Source organism: Acanthaster planci, linkage group LG13 (genome assembly GCF_054643075.1).
Source record: "Acanthaster planci isolate LZ-2023a linkage group LG13, COTS_SCS, whole genome shotgun sequence".
In the NCBI taxonomy this organism is placed as follows: Eukaryota; Metazoa; Echinodermata; class Asteroidea; order Valvatida; family Acanthasteridae; genus Acanthaster; species Acanthaster planci.
The window spans coordinates 11970299-11991646 of NC_141789.1; the positions used below are offsets into that span (position 1 = coordinate 11970299).

Below are 21348 nucleotides of genomic sequence, written 5' to 3' on the forward strand. Positions count from 1 at the left end.
CTGTCAAGGGTCACAGCTTTGGGATGATAAAAGGTTCGCTACTGGATACTGGCCACGGTGAAATATGATACAAGTTCGGCTGGTGAGATTACAGTCACGATGAAATTCTTGACTTCCGTACGGAATTTGTCCTCCAACTTCGAATTCGACCCCCTTCTACATTTGCGTTGGCGCCAATTCGGTCAGTTATCAGTCAAAACAGGTTAAGCTGGGCGATAACCCAAATGTGTACACAAAGTGATTGGTGAATTCTTTATAACTAAAATTAATCAGTCAAATGGTAGCATTTATCATTCCCCCAATCCCTTTACTGGGAACAATGAGGCTTTTCTCTAATAAATCCAAGGGTTGAGTGTTTTTGGTGCCAGGAACTTGGGCCACTGTCCGTAACTCGAGAAAAATCCTTTCCCTCCTTTACCAATTCTGTCTTTTCTTTAAGTGCACACGACGTGTAGATCTGAGTCACTTTTAAATTTGCACAATACTAAAAGTACCAATGGGAAAACACCGAGCGTTATCTACCATATGTCAAAGTGCTTGTAACAAATGTTTCTTTATTTCTGACAAATTTTCCAGCACTTTTCTTATTAAAAGGGCCAGAACAAAAGTCTGTACAATATAACCCACACATACGGACAAGTCCCTTTGGCAGAAACGTGTTTCTGAATTGATTTAGCTGTCGGACGAAAGGTAGTCTTAGCCCAAGACGTCAATGATCTATACAAGTAAAGCGATTGCTGTTTCATCATGGATAAATCTCTTTCTTGAGTATGTGTGGTTCTGAGAAGAATAGGGGAATAACTCGACGTTTCGAACAGTGTACTCCGTCCGCCTTCAGTCGTTAGGGGGCGCTATGTACGGTGTCCGCTATCAAGCACTAACGTCTTGAACCCAAGACTAGACAAAAGACCAAGAGGCTTTCACAAAGGCTTGAAACACTAGGGTCACACTCACCCCAACCGGCTACCCAAAACTGTTCAACAGTTCCCATACATTTCCAATACGCCAGGTTTGTTGAGGGGCCAGCCTCAGGCTTGAGAGCTCATTGTCAAATTCAGATTTTCAAAATCATTGGGGAGACAGACTAGATTTTCAAAATCATTGGGGAGACAGACTAGATTTTCAAAATCTTTGGGGAGACAGACTAGATTTTCAAAATCATTGGGGAGACAGACTACTTCAAGATCAATTCATGACCGTGTCACTTGCATGATAAAGGGTTCCGCCGGAAATCTGAAAAAAAAATCAACGACACCTCCGGGACTTTAAATATAACAATTTCCAAGACATTTCATGCCCATTTCGCGGAGAAAAAATTGTTTGATATTATGAGCCGGAAGTATGCCAAAGCAACCTCTTACATAGCCTGCAAATTTATCATTATTATGTTACCATATCCATAATCAAAAGGGTTTAATAAAAAATAACCCTTGAAGGATCTTGATGTCTGTGATTTTTCCGTGGCTTTTTTTCCCTCTGACGATAGGAGTCTAGGACACCCTATTTTCCCCCCAATTTTCCAAGACTTCCCACAAATTTCCAGGGCAACCTTTCCCCCAGGATTTTCAATGACTTGTGGGAATTCTGATGATAACGGAAGGGTGATGCTTCATTACCCCCCTCCACCGTATTCTCTGTGTTGTACGGCACGAAATGCTCTCAGGACACAAGTTCGTAGCCCAGCGGGTCCAGGTTCTGGTTCAGCAGCTGCAGCGACGACTCGCTCAGCTTGGACAGGAACTGCTGCAGCTCTGGCCGTCTGAACACCTGCAGCGAGAAAGGGTCAGAGGTCATTTGTCTCGGACCAACTCCGACTACAAATCAAAGTTGGATTATCAATCAAAGTGGGTTAATGAGGTTTTAGTACAACTCTCGACTGTGGTACGCTGTTTGACATAAATCACCATCCTTGCTAGAAGAATCATGTCACATTGCGAGGGCTGCAGGCTACCATGAACAGTGCCCCCTACAGTCCAGTGATGTCCAATCCTTCCTTCCCACCTGTTCTTCTTGGAATCTCCCGCAGTTGTCAAATTTCAGGAAAATTTGATCTGATCAACAGATCAGAAGGGTGGCAAAGACCAACTCCAGAACGAAGAACGAGAAACTCCCCCTCATGCGAATTATCTAAACCGACTTTCCACTGACGATGCAAAAGCTTACCTTGTACAGCTGGTTATCCTCGGAGGCTAGGACATCAGCGAGGGCCAGGCACTCCTTGTACTGTTCTGTGGTGTGGAGCACTGTGTGAAGCAATACACATAGCATGGGCAAGCACAGCTCCCGAAGGCCATTCATCTGCTCCAGGCGTGTCTCGTCAACCTTGCCATCCTGTCAAAAAAGTCGAGACACTTACTCACTCTAACTCTAGCTAGTGAATTGGGGAAAGCCCTAAGTTGTCACTCTGGAACTCCAACCGGACTCAGCACAACCTGACCCCACCATACACCCCACCCAATCCTGCCTCACCCCAATCCAACTTTACCCGACTCAACCAAGCCAACCCAACCCACCTTAACTAAACCAATCCAACCCAAGACCAGCCCAGCCCAGCCCAGCTTAACTAAACTAAGCCAACCCAACCAAGACCAGACCAGCCCAACCCAACCCAAACCCAACCTACCCCAACGTAACCCAACCCAACTCAAACCCAACCCCACCCCACCCAACCCAACCTAAATAAAACCCAACCCCAACCCTACCAAACTCAAACCCAACCTACCCCAACGTAACCCAATCCATCTCAAACCCAACCGAACCCAACCCCACCCAATTACAGTGAGACCCTGTCAAACTATCTAGGTAGTAGACAGAAAAGTAGAATAATTCTCTTTAGTCCTTCTGATGCAACTTTAGAGATATTTGGGGAATGAAACCATTTTGCGTGTGAACTGTTCGTACCATTCTCTTGTCAACCATCCATCCATCAACAAACAGCAGCACATTGTAGATGTACTCCTTCACACCCATGCTCTGACTTCCAAGTGCTTGTCGCCACCTCTCCAGCTCAAGCTTCGGGAGAGAAAACATAATGATTCTGGTCACAATGTGGAACTGTTAAGCTATTGGTACTGAGAGAAAAAAAGTAGAGAGCTGTAACCCTGGGGTCTTCGGCCAATCATTAAAGTGCTGTAGTCAAGTCCACTGCATATCCCTGCCAGTCCTTTACAAGTCTGTTACATATAATCCAGTCTTAGCAGTCATATTTGATCAACTGTCAAATATACAAATGTTTACTTTTAAAATTGAATATTCGGAGAAGAAACTCAGTGAAACAAAAGAGACAAATTCAATTATTTGGTTATAAAATTGGATTTTGAAGGTGTTATGAGTAAACTTCAGGGCACCTGACTGTGTGTGCCTAACGTCAAGGTCAACAATTATTTGGCCTGTCAACTTTTTCTCTTATTCACTTTTTGTCGATAAAAAATGCACGTTTTTGTTTCTGCTTTTGTGGGAATTTGGTACAACCAAATATTTGATTCAACCGAAGATCGAATAGTTTAATATTTGAATTCAATTCTTCAAAATGAATCAGCCTCGAATCTAAGCCAAATCACATGCCATTCAAATGAACTGCAACGAAAGCATTCCTTTGTCATTGTTCACCCTGTGACATGGGACCGGTCTTGCGATGGGCTCTACACGTGGATGCCGAAGAAAATTAACGAAGGGTAGCTTTTATCTAAGGGGTCTCTGGGTCAACCATACCTCATACTCCTTCTGCTCGTGCTCAAAGCGCACCATCTCGTGGAAATTGCCGTTGTCTGGCGCCGAGGGCTTCGTCGGTTGCTTGTTGTGGTAGTGTTCGAACCAGTCATTGAAAGAGTCCAGGGCATCCTGTGAGAAAAGGTGAGAAGAGAGATATGACTTACAAAAATTGCTACATTATGATTTGGATGATTATGCCGTCTCTGACGAAAGAAAAAACCTGTATAAAGAAAAGCAAACTGATGACCATTCCTCCTAAACTTACTAGGTAAGCTTTGATGCAGAGGTACTCATTGACGGCGTTCTCATCCTCGGCGGGAAGTCTCTCCCGGCCGGCCTGAGCTTGCCAGTTCCGGCAGATCAGATCGATGGAGTCGGCTGGGATCTTGTGGAAGACTTCTTTGGCCGCGTCGTGCTTCTTGGTGGCTGCAAGAAAAATTGTCAGGGAAACTTTGTTGGTATGTGAATAGGAAAAGAACAGTACGTGCAAACATTTGGTGTGGTTTATCAAAGCCGATGTTACAGTCGAGTCCATCTGGAGTCCTTGACAAGGCCATCATCACAAGCCATGCTGTCACAAGGCAAGTCACAGGCCACTCACAATGAGCTCACACAAAAGTATTCCTTTGTATCTGCTTACCCTCTTTTTAACGACTGGTCTAAATGAAAAGACTTATGGCTGGACTTGTGACAGGACTTCTAGTAGCCTTGCCTACAAGACTGTTTGGGGTTTACACCGGAAACTGATACCACTTATTCTGTACTTAGCACAAATGCTGGTGCTGGATGCAAGTCCCAATTCAAACTAAGTACTTGGAACTCTGCAAAAACTACACAGCCATTCAATATGAAAGCCACAATTTTGTGGTGTCTCCTCAATTCTGAATCAAAATGTACAGAACGTTACCCATGTGGAATGAGCCAATTGCATTCAACTTAAACAACCCCTTATCCAAAAAGCTCTCTGAAAAAAGGTCTTCAAAACACAATACTAAGGGACACAAAGCTATCGAGAGTTTTTCTGTTCGCCAAGGCTGGAAGACAAATTCAGGAAAACTTAAGATGCAAGGGGATGCTTCAAGATAGCTTTTAAAGAGATGTACAATATTAAGGTTGAGAGTGTGGTTTACAAGCAGGCTTGACGATATGAGACGGAGAAACACTTAGGATTCTGGGGGCAAGTTGTGTCTCACCAAGGAATGTCCTGATGATGGCGTTGCTTTGTTTGACTGCCTCGGCTCGCTGTGATGGATCAAACACCAACCAATCAGTGGCCTCGATCTTACGACGATCCTCCTACATGGTTACAGAACAAAGTGATGGTCAGCCAATCAGAAGACTGACGCTTGAACTTGTATCACAGGGAACATTTGAAGACATTGGACAAAATGTTGATATTACCAGATCCGAATACAACAGAACGGCATTATCACAAATATGGCCCCCCCCAAAAAATCTGCAGGTTTAATTCTGCATCCGTCTTCATTTTCAGTATACTATTGGCTACGTACTGCTGAGGTGGCTGCCTCCAGTAAGGACGAACGCTGCGTGTGAGCCGTGAACTCACTCTCGTCCCTGGTGCGGATATTCTCGACGACTGTCTTGGTTATCTGAGCAACATCAAGTCCTGTAATGATGAAATCACGAACAGACAGGGCATCCCGAATTAAATTTCAAACAAGAAACTGTGAGCCTCTCTGGAAAACATGATGGATTTCCAGACACGAAATACACGATGGAAATAGAAACCCGTCTATTTCCTGGGCATCTTTCTCCTGCATTTGAGAAAGCGTCTGCTCGGATCAACAGTCAGGCCCTCTTCCTTTTCCAATAAATACATTTTTGGTCACCGTCACTGTAGCCAGCGAGCAGTTCCCAGTATTGATTTGTCTTTTAGATTTCTAGTCAACTTACCAGCCTCTTCAGCTAAGTGTAGACAATGCTGCCTTTCCTCCTTGTCGTGGATACCTGGTAATCAAATTGGACAAGCGGGAGGGATACGGTGAGGGGGAAAAAAGTTGAAACTTGTGCATTCTAATTTCCATTTACAAGTACGGCCCTGCATAAAACTTAGGTCACAGCAGAAAAAGGGCTCATCTCTGCGGGACAGATAAATCTTGTCATCGTTTTTAAGGTTTCAAGTTTGATGAAGTGGTTAGAAATCTAAACCACTTCCCCGTAATCTGATCACAGATCCACACAAAACATGTTAAGACAATAATCAAACTGAAGAAAAGCCAGGAGAAATCAAGCACTGAAACTGGAATGATCTCTGGGTTGCCTGTAAAAGAAAGGACTCACCCTCTAAGAACCTGGCATACCAAGACACCTGCATGTCGTAGGGTAGCTGAGCTGTGTACATAGCCACCAGCTTGGTGTGCTTCTCGGTGATCAAATCCTGAAATGACCGATTAAAAAACAATAATGCCGACCCAACAACTATTCGGTTTTGGCACAAATGAGTCGACGAGAGTAACAACAACCAAACTCCCCTTGGGTGTAACCTCCCCGCCCAAAACAAATCCTATTAAAGTCAGAGAATGGCATGGACCATCTCACATGGGGGGGCCAATCCTACCTTGACGTAGGCCTCAATGATGGCCACGCAGATGGCATCTTTGGTCTGGAGGCCTAGGGCGCGCAGGAAGAGGACGACGTGGGCCATGAAGCGGACCAAGTGATGGGAGGGCCGGCTGACATCGTCATATATCCAATCACCCATCTCCTCAATCAGTGCTGTGTATCAAGAACACCGAGTGCGACACAAACTTGCCGTGAATGAGCCTTCCTCCTTTCACTAACTTAACCCTCCTATGGTTTTACAGCACAAATGTGCACAAATGCCCACAGTCACTGGTGAGCATGCAGTTTCTACATGGAACTCAAACATGCACAGGTTCAGTGTGTACACAGTAGGTTGTCAGCACAAAATGACCCAGGGTCTTTTGTGCAGTCCTCTTCACGGCATTTGGTTTACTGCACAGTTATGCACATGAAACAGTGAAGCACAGTTGTTGGGCAGCACAAAAGTGCAATTTAATATTCCTGTGAGGGACAGTTGATGCAGTGCACAACACAACACAACACAGCTGTGCTTTTTTGAGATGTTTACCAAATGACCCAAAGAGTGACTTCAGCATAGAGGGGTTAATATAATGCTGAGAAATCTGCAACATAGCAGCTGGCACCGGTGTTGCCAGAGCAATAATCCTGGACAAGTTCCTGACAAGATTCCCTACGACTGGAACACTATCAAGGGTTACTGCAGAGCTCTTAAATCTAAGCAGGCTTTGTTTTACTTACTGGATCCAATCTTTATATTAGCAACTGATAAATAAACAAATTGCGAAAAATGGTACTGAAACAGAGAATTTGTGTAAGGATGCTCAGATATATATTTGAATGCTAGCACGCCTGTCTACAAAATACTGTTTTGAATTCCACTATCTAACAAGATATCGGTAGTGAAAGTACACAGTTTGTAAGCTACAACAAGTCAGCACTCTGGGAAAAAGTCAACCACAGAAACTGTAGTATCCCAATGACACCTGCGATTCTTTTTCGGCAAACAGTCCTCTACTCAGCCAAGCTGTGGCCAATGACCCATCTCCTATTCCACTGAATACAGAGTTTCTATCGGGCAAAGTGAAGCGTACAAGAGACTATTCTGAACTGTTCATGATGTGTCCTTAACAACTGAATGTACCACATCCTATGGCCCGTCTTACCATCAACGTCTCCAAGAATGATGAACTTCTGTATAATGTGATGTTTTTCCTTAGACTGCATCTCAACAATCTGCAAGAAAAGTAACAAAGGGATTCCGATTTTCATAAATTTAAGAAAAAGGCAATATTTATGCTCCATAACCCAAAGAAGGCATCGGACGAGTAACAAGTTAAGTGTAACCAAATCACATCTGATAAACCTCCCTGACCTACTTTTTGAGGAATTTGTCAGGGCTGGTGGATTTTTGAGCCCATCTTGTCATCACTTTCAATAAAGACCAATGTACACAGAGTGCAACTGGTTAACAGCGCGGCATTGATTTTTGAAGCGTTCCAGACGGTTTCACTCAGGTTTCGGTTTCGTACAGGATCGGGCTCAACAAGTAACAAAAATGTATTTATTTTTCCTTTCTTTTCTCGCTTTACCTGTCTTGGGTGGGACTGAAGCTCTTGAAAAATTCTTGACGGTGAGAGCCTGAAAAAAGATGTAAAAAGAATGCATGACTTGGGTTTGAAGAGCTGAATGAGTAGTAACCGTGAAGCACTTAAGAGGTTTAATGAGGACCCCTGCGGCTGACAGCAGAACAAGATAAGAATGCCCACAGTGTTTAACCACTTCCTGCCGGGGCAGTTATCAATGTTGATGATGCTGGGGCGGGATATTTATCATTTTTTTCTGTTTTCAAAATTCTTGTCTAGTTTCTTGAGGAGGGAACTGATGAGAAGATATTTCGTTCCCTCCTGGGCAGAATCAAGAATCATTACCCACTTTGGGGTACTTCCCAGCTGAGCTGATGCCAACATCCAGTCCCACTCCTAGGTGGAGAGAAGCAAGTAGGGTAAGGTTGCTTGCTTGAAGACACATCATATGGCCAGGGGATGGATGTGAACCGGTGACTTTTGAATCCCTACCACTCAACCCCAGCCAACCTTGCCAAATTTGAAAACAAAAAAAAAAATTGGTCTAAATATGGCGACGGCCACCTACTCTTTCTCATAGTAAGCGTCTGGCAGGGCTTCCAGCTCCCGGCTCAGGTTCAGCTTGTCCCGAATCTCCTGCTCCACCTGGCGATCCACAAAGACCTTGAAGTAGGCCCACAGGCAGTCATCCCAGCTATCGCAGGCCGGCAGGAGCTGGGATGTGAACAATGCAAGAACCAAGACAGAGAAGCGGTGAATGGAGGTGAAGACAGGAGTGTGGTTAGAAAAAACTCGGGGATGGGATTGGTTAAAATTTCTCAGACAACGGGATCAACTCACATCTACCGTGGAGTATTTGCGTCAAAAAAGGTCATTTTAACTTTGTGATTGACATCTTGTATGCAGTATCCTACAATTAACCACATGTTGTTCAGTATAATTGGATGATTGGAAGATTTGGTTTTGAGGGTTTAAAAAACTCATCATTGCCACAAAAAAACAAAATTAAACTTGTGCACCGGAAGACAAAACAGCTGCCAAATCCTTACGCGACTGGCGCACAAATGTCAACTTTGTCACAGTGCATAGGAAAAAAAATCGCGCCTGCATGGTAATCTCCAGGCAATGCACTGTATTCAGAACAGACCTCAAACATACTGACGTTAAGCTTTGTTTACGCGCGTGCTTTCCTATGGGGGCTTGACAGATCATATTCAAACCTCGTACCTCGTACACAGTGCGTGACATCATTACGTTATAGGTCTATTGTTCCCACTGGCAACTGACAATAGGTGGAGTGCTCGACCAACAAAGGATCAGTTGCCAAACTGCCCATGAACATTGTCTCACCTCTTTGAGATTCCCACTGAGGGCGGCATAGATGGCCCGCTCGTACACGTTGAATCTCTCGTCCTCTGCCATGCGCCAGCACACCGACTTCCAGATGTCACGGTACTTGTTGCCCTTAATGTGCTGCAGCTCCCCTGTGGCTGGCACTGTGCCAAGAAAAAGGCAAACGATCAACAATTTTACGAAAGTGGAGAGTAAAGCTGTGGAAATCCAGTGATGACATTTTAACCGGATGCAGTGCAAGAAGAGTTCTCACAATGTTATCATCAACGCTGATGTCTGAAAAAGTTGCATGGAGATGGCAAATTTAAACACTGTAGATATGAGACCTGTGGCTTACATAGCCTTGATCACTAAAGCATTTACACTGCTGCAGTCGAGTCTAACACGGGCACCTTCTAAAGTCCCCGCACCAGTCCTTTCATAAGACCAGTTGTGGTTACAGGTGAAAAAGACAAAGGAATGCTTGTCACAGCTCGTTTGACTAGCTCTTAGGCCTGTGCCGGGTACCCGGGTACCCGCCCGTCGATTTCAAAACCCGGTTCCATTTTTCCGGGCCGGGTACCCGTAAAAAAGTAAATAAATTAGGAACAAACATTCATGCATAAAATGTCTGTGAAATTTCTTACTGAAGGACAGACTTCATGGAAAACCACCGTGCCGATGAAAATCCGGTCCCGCAGTCATACATGAAACTTGAATTCGGAGATCGACAGCTAATTTTTTTACCCACTCCGCCCATTGCACCGCAAGTCGTTTTCCTAGTTCCGGAATTTCCTAGTTCACAAGAGCGAAAAAAACACTAAAATTCACGGGCGATAGGTCACTCGCTACGTGTGATTTTAAAGATTTCTTTAAATTGAATAGTCATATAAACCTTTGCATCTAATGTCCGCTTAATCAAAATGACTTTTTTAGAGTTTCCGTTTTTGTTAATTTAGCGAAAACTGCAAGCTTTTCCCCACTCTCGGATCGCGCGGCGTTACCACGCAAAGTCGTTGCGAACTCAACTACACGGGCGCAGCAGAAATGTATGTGACGTAATGGGTTCGTCAACTGTGCGGCGCGGGGAGGATAACGTTGATAGCTCACTGTACAGTTTAAAAGTCGAGTCAAACCGTACGCAATTTCTACCTTTTTAATTCATTAGAATTCTTATTTTTCATCTAATTTTCTCAAAATTAAAAGATTCTCTATTAGAAAAGCAACTTTTTACAATGGTTTTGGCTGAAAATGGATTTTTCGTGTGGTTACTTTTTATTTGTGAAGACGTTTTTGTCTAGATCCTAAACCGATCCAGAACTAGGAAAGGTGTCATCATCACTTTCGTCGATCGATCCTGTGAATCCAAATATAAAAGCTTAGATTTCGAAAAAAAAAATTGAAGTATATCCAAAACACAAAGTTGACTTCTGACCATATTTCACTCGAATTTGAGGATTTTTTAGCTGCAGGAAAATGACTGTACCAAACCTATATGAACAAGAGACCGAAGGAGTTTTGTCTTATGAGGGGGGAGCGCTGTTGATGTACACTTGCATGACTGTATTTGTAACTATCAAACCCTGTCGGCCTAAATGACTTTTGTGCAGAATAAGTAGTGCTTACTGTTTGAATTAAGAGTATTTTTGTCAAATAAAACAATATGAATGAAAATTACTTTATGTTGGGATTGACGACGAAGCGAGAGCGGACTGTGTAATATTCCTGCGGTACTGGGACTCCACGCCGCGTGCGGTAAGTAGTGATCACGTACAAATTGTGCGGTTGATCGGCCTCTTTTGTAATCAAAGCACTAAATGTGCGCTACAAACCCAAAGAGTCAGAGAACCAGTTTAGTTAAGTTTTATACTAAGAAATATTCCGTTTCAAAATTATTTTTAAATTAAAGCAACTTGAATTTCCTCAGTGATTCAGCGGAACTGTGGATGAGGAATTGACCAAAAAAGCAGGAATGATTTTTTCTGTATGTACTAAAGCATTTCAAATCCAAGTATTTTTTCATTCGAAAAAAAGGAAATGTTGACAGGTGCAAGTCATAATACAGTCGGCCAATCAAATATCACTTGTCCAAGTACTTATGCATTAAAATCTCGACAATTTGAACCTCAGGGGAATGGAGTTATCCTGAAAAGTATTTATCAAACTAAACCACTTCATCGTGGTACGTACCTTCGTGTGGCAAAACTTTCGTATCGCTTAGTCATTTAACAACGTGGAGCGCTGCTATTTTTTTTCACTTGGGCTTCCTTATGTGTGGTCACATGACCTTTCTTTTTACGGTCACATGGCTGCTGCAGTGTCAGCGATTGGACTGCCTGAAGGGGACTACAATTGGGCCCGCGTTGCAATCAGGTTAGTTTCAGCGTCTTGAAAGCCAGGATTACACAGTTGCAGCTACGTTGATTTATGCAACGTGCTGGTCCTCGTCAGAAAAGAAATGAACTTGCGATGACTCCTGACCCTATCTAGACTTCCGATTCTTTCAACGCCGTTTGAAGCATTTTGGTGGCGGTTTTTTGAATCAGAAACTTCAAAATAAGTGGATGTAATGGTGTGGGCATTGTTCGAGTTACGGTGGTATTTTTGTACATAAAACTTTGAGCCTTTTAACCCGTGACGTACATAGCACTGATCTGGTCCGCACGTGACACGACCAGCGCTCACCATTCGTGCACGCCACATGCGTTCCGCGTGTCCGTGGTCATGCAGCATCCGGGACATTTCCTTTGAGCGTTTGCAGGTGCGTATATCATGTACGTGGTTTGCAGCTCTGTTCTTTTTTCTGACGTTTCCCGTGAAGATTTGTTTTTCTGTTTCATACACCCACACAAAATTTGAAAACTGAAGGTAACAATTTCGTTTGATAAAAAAGGTAGGAGAGATTATCTCCGACGTTTAGAACAATGTTCTGCTTGCTTCCTAGGTACCAAAAAGAACCGTGTTTCGGGCACATGATCCACCGGGTTGCGCGCAATGCCATTATCAGGCGATCTCTTTTCCGGGTACCCGGGTACCCGATGTTAACAAAAAACGGGTACCCGGTTCTAAAAATACCCGCAAATGCACACCCCTACTAGCTCTTGACGTGATTTAGGACTGGAAAACTTGTGATGGATGTAAAACACCTGACTCCCTTAGGATTTGGGTTAAAAGCTTTCTTTTGAGGCAATCTTCTCGAAAACACTCAGAAAACTGAACACCATAGGATTTTCAGTGCCTGCTGTTGTCTGACGCTTTCAGAATGTTACCAGTAGAAGGTGCTTTGAGGCACTCATTGATATATGGGTTTACCTTCGCTGATGTTGGGATCGTCGTACAGCCTCCAGCCGTCCAGTGTCGCTGCCCGCCACGACTGGCCGCACTTCCGGCAGAGCCGCTGCGCTTCCTCCATCCGCCCCGCCCGGATGTTGCCAAACACTTCGCGCAGGAGACGCACTTCATCCTCCTACGGAGATCCCCAGTGAAAGAGCAAAAAAAAAAAGCGTAAGTACAGTTTTACTTCTGAATAGCCTACTCCACTTTTAGCAAAATAAAGTGGAACACTGGATACAGAAGCAATGCAAAATAGGAGTAGCCTCGGATTATCAATGAGCTAGTTGCAAACAGACAGGGCGTTGGGCGAGAATAAGTCTTGAACTGCATCATTCCAAAATCTGAAACCTGGCACCTAGGTTTGCGGCTCTGCTGAGAAATTCTCCACTGGCGACCACCACTCCGTCCTTGCAGCGCTAATACAGAAAGTCCGCATGAACACCGACAGCACAGAGAGCTTTAGGGATATTCCACTGAGATTAGCAGCGATTTTTGCACGCATTAAGTGAAGCTGTAAAGTTGGACCGAGGTGGTTTATCTAACCTTATAAATACCGCTGCACCCTGCAACTGAAGTCCAAATACAGTTCAGGTATAAAGAATTTTCAACTAGTTGAATGCCCGATGGTGATCTTGGAGTCTTTAACAAGGAGAACACAAATTCGTGAAAAAATGTTCATGCTGAGAATTTGCAGAAGTGGAACATCTTCCAACTTGCGTGGATCTCAACCTAAATGCTTCCTGGTAAAAAATCTGTTTTCCCGCCAAGTGCACACTGGCTTGACTACTTCCACAATTAGGTTTTTTTTTGTGAATGCACCTTGTCAAGGTCAGCCAAGGGTTTGCTCTCTCTGATGGGGGCATCTGGGTCCAGGTGAGACAGTGAGGACTGTCGCTGGCCAGTACCAACCTGCCGCTTGAGACCATGGAGAGTGTTCTCCCTGAAATATGACCACACATGGACTTCTGAATCAAGGAAGCAAAACATAGCAAATGAGGAACATGGAACTGGGCAGTGCCACTCCACAGGTTGGTCGAAATTCAGAGGACTCTGATAAGTGAAATTCATGAACGTTTAGCAGGGTCATACATATTCTGAGACTTGGTAACCAATGTAAAACAGGGAGCAAATCCATCAGACAGATGAAAGTAACAAGGCAAGAAAGCATTATAAAATGTCCCCATCTGAAGGCTTTCAAGGAATATGTACAACATTGGCCAATGGAAGCTTGAAGTTAATGTGTACTGAATGTAACAAAGGGAATTATAACCAACTGGAAGTTAGAAGTTAGTTTGCCAAACCTTGACCAATGTGGCCCTTGGTGAGCCTGTTCTTAGATTTGTTCACCAGATTCAAGGGGGATTCATTCCTACCAGCAGATGGACTTAGAGTAGAACTCGGCCCTGTCGTAGCCGCATCTCAAGACATCTTGGGCGTTCTCCTCCAGCCAGTCCACCACGATCTGGCTCTGTCGGACTTCGCTGTTGCGTAGAAAGAAGGCCTCCATGATGTCCTTCTCACTTTGGCTTGGCGTCTGTCCGGAGAACCACCACATTTGGGTTTTAAGAACATGACGCTGAACAGCGTGGAAATGTGCACCTTTCAGAAGACTTGGCTTGAGTGGCAATAGGAATGTCAGTGCTGACATGTGACGCTATAGCAAGTGTTTGCACTGCGAATCGGCGACACACAACGCTGTGTGACAACAGCGTTGCGATCCTATTTGCCTTCGCCCAGACTGTGAGATGGCCTTTGAAGATCTTCCCAAAAGGATCCACTCTGCTTTTAAATGCATCTAAAATTTATGCTTTAAGTACAACACATCTTGCAAACTTTACAGTCGAATGATCGGAAGTGTCACCCAAGGAGCGCTGGCAAACATGCCGAAGAGCTCCCTCTGTGGTTCCTACCTCTAAATTGACGTCCATATCCTCTTGGTCATCCTCCAGCACGCTCTGTCTATCCTGATATAACGAGCCAATCAGACGCCATGAACATTTCTCCTGGTCAAGCAGGCGCAAGACTTCGACGGTGCGGGCGAACCTTGGCAAAAAAAAAAAAAAAAATGAAAAAAAAAAATAAAAAAGAGCAGCGGTCTCAAATGGGTGGACAGTGTCTCAAACTGCAGAATTAGAAAGTTGGGGAAAGGGTTTGGAATGTTAGTTTTTGTTCAAGTGACTTACTTCTTGGGAATGCCATAAGATGACGTCACGCCTGCCTTCCGGACAAGGTTATTGAGCATGTCCACTTGTTCCATGCACACCTCCTGGTACTTGGCCACCAGTGTGAAAACATCAGTTGGTGACTGGTGCTCGGTGAAACATTGCATGAACTTCTCAAAAAGTCCTTCGGAAGCTATATACAAGAGATAAGACATAACGCGGCTAAATACCGTCAGCAAAGCAGGAGACTTAGAAAGTCAAACACACTTTGTTGTTTTTCACAGATGTTGACTTACAGAGGACTAAAAGCAGCTTAGGATATAAAGAGAATGAGTGAAAAAAATTCATGAAAAATCCAGGTAAAACTGTCCAGATCATTTGACATTTTGTATATATTCCATTGATTGTTGAATGTTACAAATATATACATTTTTTGAAATTAAATATTCAGAGGTGAAAATCTGTGAAATAAAAAAAAGGAAAAATTTCAATTACTTGGTAACCAAATTGCATTCTAGAAGCATACTTTGAGGTGTTACAAGTTAACTTTAAAGGCTGAGAGCACGAGACCAACAATAAAGCCAAACATTTTTCCCCTTAATTTTCTATTCTCACTTTAAACCAAACATGTAAATTTCTTCCCTGTTTTTGTGGACATTTCGATTCAGCTGAATATGCAATCAAAAGGTTGAATATTCAGATATTCAGTTATTCCAATTGACTAAGCCTTAGCATTAGACAAATAGCTTGCAATGTTGAGCTTCTAAAGGAAAGCTGCCATGTGAAAGAAGGCATCGCCAAGACTATCGTCAGTCTGAGCTTCTCAACAAATTTGGTTGTCTTTCAAGATAAGAGTGCAATGCTGAACATGAAAGTTCCTTTCTGTACCTGCTATGCCTGGGTCTTCCGCCAGTAGGAGGTGGACATTGGTGCTGGTGAAGTCTTCCGTGCTACCCCCTGGCGTCTGAACGGCAGTGGATTCCAGGTCTGCCGCAGTGGGCTGCCGGGGTGTGGCCAGGAACAGGGAGGTGTTGAGGCGTGTCTGGTCGACCGCTGACAAGTTGAACTTAAGAAAGTAGAACGTTCAGGAAGAAGTAACATTTCACACGGAACCGCTGCATATTGTTTGATAAAGGTATGATTGTGTTATTAATGAGCATTTTTCCACAAAAAAATCTGTGCATGTGTACCAGTGTGGTAGTTGAGACTCCCAAGACCATCTCGGGACCCCATCACAGGACCAACACAAGACCTCGTCTGAATTTTGGTCACAAGCAATTCAAGTGAACTGCGACAAAAGCATGCCTTTGCCACTGTTCGCCATGCTCCTTTGACTGGTCTTGAGATGGTCTTCACTAAAACACCACTGAGTGCAACGTGTCCGTCATACTGGAGGTATCTCATAAATGCACGGGTCCACAGTGTTCAAGACGTTTTTGAAGCAGAAGCTGTTTTGATATCTTGTACACCAACAGGCAGTGCCAACTTACCGTGGGTCCTGGAGTCATGAGGGACCGGCTTGGCGTCTGGCCCATTAAATCCGAGACATCGAACTGGGAGGCTGTCGGGGGGCGTCTTGGTGTATCTGCGGCCAAAATAAGAATGTTATTACTGAAACACGTATAGAAAAGAATATGCACAAGATTGAAACTCCTGCAGCAATTTTGTTCATCAGATGAAAGTGTCTAACAACCTCATTCCTTAGAATCATTACTCACATGTGCTATGCTTGAGTGCACTGCCTGGTGTGCGGGGTACAGGATGCCCTGGGGTGGTAGTTGTGCCCGTTGCTTGATCAAGTAGACCAATGGCTGCTGAACAAGTTACGGTTCAATCTTTCAATTGGAATCTTCGGTAGACAGTTTTAATTCTTAAGTCATGAATCTGCACTGAAAGTCACTGGTAAACAAATTTGGGGAAAATCAATGTGATTCCTGCCACAGCAGTCAAAATTCGCATCCTCAATTGTTTGTGCATTTTGGCTCTTCTCCAGCCCAAACTCAAAAGATTTTCCTGCTCATTTGAGACACAATCCGGCGGCTCTCTAAGGAGAATAGGGTTTGAGAAATAAATGAGCTCACGCAGCATTTTTGCTAGAGTTGTGGATGTTAAATGGGCATTCTCAGTTTCGTTGTCTTAAGGGCGGTTGGGGCAATTGACTCTTTCAAAACTATTTCTGTAACTATATTTTAAAGATTTTAATAATTATTCCGTTCTTGTCTTGTCTTTTCATAATAATTTAAAAATCAATATTGGTGTCTTTAGATCTTGTATTTCGTCACCAACCCCACGAAGTAACACAAATCTACAGATGTGTGTGCGCTTCAACGCGTATTTTATAGAAATGTGATTTTTTTCGTTTTCACGAAGAGGAACAAATGTCTTGCGTTACGTGCTCCGTGATTTGCCCTATTCAGAAATCGATGTTCTCCTTAATTTACACAGTTACGAGTTTTAAGAGCATTTTGCTTCAGTTTAGTCACCCATTTACGGGGAAAATAAAATCATTTTAGACATTTAAAGCTTTTTTTCTATGCTATATTGACAAAAACACACATTTGTGCTTCTTCATGAAAACGAGATTGTTCGATAATGCATGAGTGTACAATATGCGCCGCACACACATTTGTGTCACTTCGTGAAACCAAAACTGCTCTAATCACGCTTTTCACGAACTAGCACAAAAGTGAAGACGTGTGTCAGTTCATGGTGTTGGTGACGAGTTGTAGATATTATGACGAGATCGATTTTTGTAGTGTGAGGTGAGGGCCCAAATGCCTCACACTACAAAGGATGGGTTATCCTTATTTAGGATTGTTTTACATACACAAAGCAACCAGCAGACAGCATTAGAACATCAATTGACAGTAAAATCTTTATGTTTGGTAAGGATACATCTCCTGATGTGCTCTTGGTTGAGGGTCCGACTCATGTGTTCCTCTCTGGGTGCTGGGGAGTTGGAAAATTGCGAACTGGGAAATGACAACCGGTTGCCTGGTCTGTAGAAGGCATAGCAAAGGAGAGAAAAAGTCATTTACAATGGGTCAATGAGCTGGAGTGTTCAACAAAGCTGCATTTAGGCCTTTTCACATGAGACAAATCTCGGGGTTGATGACTCATACTTGAAAATTTTCAACCCTGCGTCAACCCTGAGATTGATTTCAACTCAGACTTCAACCCTGTTCCAGGTTGAAAATTTTTGGTGCTCATTTCAAGGTTGAACTCACCCTGAAACACCGGGTTGAAAGCGAGGTTGAAAAATCAAACTTTCAACCCAGGGGAGTCACAGATTCACCTAGGGTTGAGTTCAACCTGGGTTGACAGGCTGAAGTGTGAAAAGGCCTATTATTTAGGGTGAGCGATTAGGGGAGGGGTTCAAAGCAGGGTAAAAACTAATCACCTCAGGCCTTGACGAACTGCCCGTTTCCTGTCCACAGATTCGTTCATTGTTTCCGCATTAAATCCTTGACTCTGCCCCTGTGAATACTGAAAGCAAACAAAACATAACAGGACTGCTGTTACACTTGCTGATCACGTGCGTGTGTACATGTACATAAATATGGGGAACGATTGTTTGAGCCTTGCATTTGCACTGGCTCTGGACTGTCAAGAGAAGACTCGGCCCTACAAAAAGCTCATTGAAAATTGTTAAAATCGCCAGGGCTCAACACGGCTCGAGTTTCTCAAGCAAAACGTAGGCCACTAGGGATGGTCAGGACTGGTCACTGCTCTATTCTGGTACTGGGACAATGGATTCTCTCAATATCTAACACGGTGCAATACCAAAAACGTGGTGCATATCTACACAATCTCCTCAGCAAGGTTTACTCAACTGAAATATGTGCACGAACCCTGTTCCACATTCCAACTGGAGATTACATCAAAAGGACGTAATGGAGAACAGTATGTTCCAGTGACTGCCCATTCTATTCAAATTTTAACTAGCACAAAATAGTCTATCGGTCTAAAATCTGACCCAATGCTATAATGCTCTTTTTTGGCTACTTAAGTTAATTCACATTTCCCGACACATATCCCTGATGCAAAAGTACATGTACATCTTGAAATAATTTGCAGTGCAGGCTGCTACATCTGACTTGGACTGGCCCAAAACTCGACTCCAAAACATAAACGCAAACAGCTTTGCAAAAAAACCAAAAAACTAGTGACTTACACTGACAGTTATGTTCATGTCAGGTGTCACGATCATCAAAAGTAAGGTGTGATGTGACCACTGGTAGAAACTCAGGTAAATGTTAAAAATATAAAAAAAGATTTTCGTAGATCAGCTGCGCTAAATTTCCTGCAAAATACATCATCCCACGGGCGTAGGCGTATTCATGGTATTTAGTAATTTCAACACAGCATTTATGGAATAAACCTTTTTGACGTTTGCAATGCGTTAGGGGTTTGGTAGACAAACAAGCAGTGCATTTTATACACAACCCTATGGGGGAAGTGAACCAGTCAGAAATCAGTTTACAGTTTTCGACTATATATTTTTATGTATCTGCTTAGTAAGTCACAGATGTATGCGTATTACCAGATTATACAAGAAACACTTTCATATACGTTTTCAAATGTTTGTAAGCAAAGAAATAACCCTTGGTTTTGTCTTTTTTTAAGGGTACCAGTCACTCTATGGGCTGGTGACTGGTCAATGCAGTATGAATGAGCTACAAATCGTGATTTTGATTGGACCATAGAGCATTAATATTCATGATCTTAGTCAAAGTAGGGTCCAAGACTACAAGTGGTGTTGTTGGATGGGATTCTCCAACTTTTCCTTCTCTGCCAAGCTTTAAACTTCGAAGTTTGTGAATATCTTCATCCCAAATCAATAATGCAACACGTTGTCAGAAGGGGGTGGCTTGAATTGGAGTATGAAATAAAATGGAAACTGATTTAACATTTTGCAGGTGCACTTCTCCCATAGGGTTGTGCATAAAATGCATTGCATGTTTGTCATCCAAACCCAGGTCTACTGAGTGGAGCGTTAGTATTCCTCAGGGATCAGTCATACTAACGCTCCGCGGCAATACTTCGTAAAGTGACGACGGTTGTCAAAAATTCTAGAGACTCACCAAAGCCCTTTTCACCACCTGTGCCTAGTGGCTTTCTGAAATAGTTGTCACTGTACTAGATCATATGTAATGTCGTATGACCGATCCCGTCCAAAATTCGAAAAAGAGGAATCAAACACTCCAAACCTATGCATTTCTAACGTCTGAACATTGAAAAGGTCTATTTGGCTCAAATTTTGGGATACATGCCATACATCATACAAGGCATTTTTCAAGATGTATTTTTTTTTTTTCAAGATGTATTTTTGCGTTGGGGAGATGTTAATTATATATAACAGGTTTGCCCTTACCCAACGTATATTAATAAGCACTGTGTGCTCAGTGCTTGTCCGAGAGCTTGCGAAAAAAAACCTCACAAGCTTACTCGGGTGGGACTCGAACCCACGACCTCCTGCTTACTAGTGCAGATGTCTTAACCACTCGACCACCGAGCTTGCCGGGATCGGCTGGCCGGTCCGAGTCAAATGGAGCAGCGGGTACCGCGAACAATTTTCAAGATGTATTTTTGCGTTGGGGAGATGTTAATTATATATAACAGGTTTGCCCTTACCCAACGTATATTAATAAGCACTGTATGCTCAGTGCTTGTCCGAGAGCTTGCGAAAAAAACCTCACAAGCTTACTCGGGTGGGACTCGAACCCACGACCTCCTGCTTACTAGTGCAGATGTCTTAACCACTCGACCACCGAGCTTGCCGGGATCGGCTGGCCGGTCCGAGTCAAATGGAGCAGCGGGTACCGCGAACAATTTTCAAGATGTATTTTTGCGTTGGGGAGATGTTAATTATATATAACAGGTTTGCCCTTACCCAACGTATATTAATAATTATATATAATCATACAAGGCACTTGTGAACGACATTTGAGCTGCCTCCACCAGGTAAAACTGTGAGAAAAAAAAAGAATGAAAAAAATTTCGCGATGACAGGAGGACTTCATAGCCTGGGCGTTAGCTGAATGCAATGCATGGAAATTGCAATGTAAACGACGTCCACTGGGCTAGTTCAGCATGCAAGCAGCTGCAGCATTTGTTGTCTGTACTGTAGCTAAGGCATGCAGCATGGCATTGGCAGGCAAAAAATCAAACAAGAATAGAAAGGTCTTTCATGCCTTCCATATGTAGCCCAATGTGGTATCAACTGGTTCCTGAAAAGACACAGACAACCGATCTCCTCCTTCAGGTCTCCTCGTCTGGTACTGCCCGTGCTCAACCGGCGACTGCCTTGTCGATGTCCAAGGCTCACACGCTTCCTTTCTGACTCCCGCCATTGTTATTTCATCGCCATTTCATAAACTAGCCAGCTTGGCGCGATCGAAATAAAATAGCTTTCACTGTACATAAATTTTCATATAAGAATGTTTAATTAAACTTAATCTGATAAACATTAAAATACTTTTAAAAACGTAAAGGCAAAAATCTATTCCTTTTTTTTTAAAATTTAATGAACACTGAAGTTAAATGCATTCATCGAGGCTAGAGGTTAGTGATTGACCCAAGCAACGCAATACCAATGCAAATTTCATCCAATGAAAGGTTAAAGAAATTAGTCATTACTAGTTTCAGTGTGGGTACGAACA

At 43.3% G+C, this 21348-nt stretch overlaps 1 protein-coding gene across 2 annotated transcripts; it reads right to left on the bottom strand.

Moving 5' to 3' along the window:
- Positions 1-528: 528 nt before the first annotated feature.
- Positions 529-21081, bottom strand: LOC110983106 (nuclear pore complex protein Nup107-like). Of its 2 annotated transcripts, none has more exons than XM_087144826.1 (25): positions 20881-21081; positions 18087-18172; positions 17582-17685; positions 16405-16500; positions 16177-16271; positions 15575-15752; positions 14708-14879; positions 14435-14567; positions 13898-14058; positions 13344-13464; positions 12504-12657; positions 9210-9355; positions 8428-8573; positions 7866-7914; positions 7440-7509; positions 6290-6447; positions 6013-6109; positions 5626-5679; positions 5223-5338; positions 4905-5007; positions 3977-4137; positions 3712-3840; positions 2902-3012; positions 2164-2331; positions 529-1767 (listed from the first exon to the last, which is right to left on the bottom strand). In XM_087144826.1, exons 1-25 carry the CDS (start codon positions 21037-21039, stop codon positions 1660-1662), a joined length of 3075 nt encoding a protein of 1024 aa, XP_087000952.1. In that variant the 5' UTR covers positions 21040-21081; the 3' UTR covers positions 529-1659. The 2 variants fall into 2 exon arrangements, with proteins under 2 accessions (XP_087000952.1, XP_022097754.2); XM_022242062.2 differs by having other exon boundaries at positions 16405-16497; positions 20881-21080.
- Between the last annotated feature and the right edge of the window lie 267 nt (positions 21082-21348).